The sequence below is a fragment of the Laccaria bicolor genome, genomic scaffold (genome assembly GCF_000143565.1).
Source record: "Laccaria bicolor S238N-H82 LACBIscaffold_8 genomic scaffold, whole genome shotgun sequence".
NCBI classification, from domain to species: Eukaryota; Fungi; Basidiomycota; class Agaricomycetes; order Agaricales; family Hydnangiaceae; genus Laccaria; species Laccaria bicolor.
Window position 1 is genome coordinate 160,112 of NW_001889879.1, and position 1,234 is coordinate 161,345.

A 1,234-nucleotide genomic window follows, 5' to 3' on the forward strand; every position below is an offset into this window, starting at 1 on the left:
ATCAGATCGCGATATGAAAAGTGCTCTCCAGGCATACAACCAAGCTCGATGGGCTCTTAATCAGCTCAATGCTCCTCAGGGCACTCGTGACCGATACAAGCCGATAGGGAAAAAAGATACAAGGGCACTAACTACGGTATACGATGGCAACGCCCGGGGTCAAAGAAATATTGCTCTGCCATGGTTCTGGAATATGGCTGTGGCCGATGATTCGTCGGGTTCAACATACATGGAACAAGGTCAGATCCAGTCACTTTTATTACTCTACATGAATTGAAACCAGACAAATCAAAGTATATCGGGTGAATTGGCTCAGAGCAAAAGCTCGATATGACCGGTGGTCAGAAGAGCATACCTTGATCCCAAACGAAATGAACTGGACCCGCCTCTATTTCATCAACAAAGCAAGGGAGTGGGCTGGGCTGAGGGACTTGGTGCCAGACAAGCCGGGACATGTATGCTTTGCCGAGGGGCAAATCAGTATGTGGAAAGAACTGGCCTTCCAGGCCACCAAAGAATTTATAAATGCCGGGGTCATGTGCGAGGCCATTGCATTACCTAATCCTAGTTGAGTCAAACTATTCTTTCTCATTGTCCACCATGTATGCAAAAGAACACCTGTCATTTGACCCCTGCCGAGCAGAGCAATGGGTTGACGAGGTGCTGAAGATACGGCCTCCAGCTTTTACCAGAGATTCTTCTGTAGTGGCTAATCTCCTCTGGAAGGACGAGCAAGAGTTCCAGGAGGTACTCTGCTACTGGTCCTCTCGATTCAGAGCCATTTTGACATCGAAGCTCGAAAACCCCATTGACCCCAAGTTCGAGAATTGTTGGTTGGAGTACATGTCGGCCGAACAGGTGAGCTTTATTTTGCCGCGCCCGGCTAAACTCATTCCTTTGGTTAGGGTTTCATTATAGCGACTCTCGGCATGGCATGCGCCTATGGGCATAAAGTAAAACTTTGCCCCAGATTTTTTCTCTTTGAGCTCACCTTCCTGCCAGTTTATCGTCCCTCCCTTTTTGAAGTCCTGTCTCCAGGGTAACCCACTGCACCCTCAGGAAGCCTTCATGGATGACCGTATCCGGCCTGCATACGAGTTTGCGTGGTGGAATACTCGCATCACCTTTCCACCAGGGGGCGTCGACCAACTTCTGAAAAGGTCATACAATTGGTTCAGATGGATGGCAAAGGGTGGTTTGCCAATCAAGTACCCGGACACTGACACCTCCACGC

At 49.2% G+C, this 1,234-nt stretch overlaps 2 protein-coding genes across 2 annotated transcripts; both read left to right on the forward strand.

The window, feature by feature from the left end:
• Positions 1-13: 13 nt before the first annotated feature.
• Positions 14-572, forward strand: LACBIDRAFT_317864 (uncharacterized protein; the record flags this gene model as incomplete). The annotated part of the gene is made up of 2 exons (XM_001879107.1): positions 14-239; positions 295-572. The coding sequence occupies 2 exons, from the start codon at positions 14-16 to the stop codon at positions 570-572; spliced, it is 504 nt and encodes a 167-aa protein (XP_001879142.1).
• A 28-nt stretch (positions 573-600) lies between these two features.
• Positions 601-1,043, forward strand: LACBIDRAFT_317865 (uncharacterized protein; the record flags this gene model as incomplete). Its single annotated transcript, XM_001879108.1, has 2 exons — positions 601-858; positions 906-1,043. The coding sequence occupies 2 exons, from the start codon at positions 601-603 to the stop codon at positions 1,041-1,043; spliced, it is 396 nt and encodes a 131-aa protein (XP_001879143.1).
• Between the last annotated feature and the right edge of the window lie 191 nt (positions 1,044-1,234).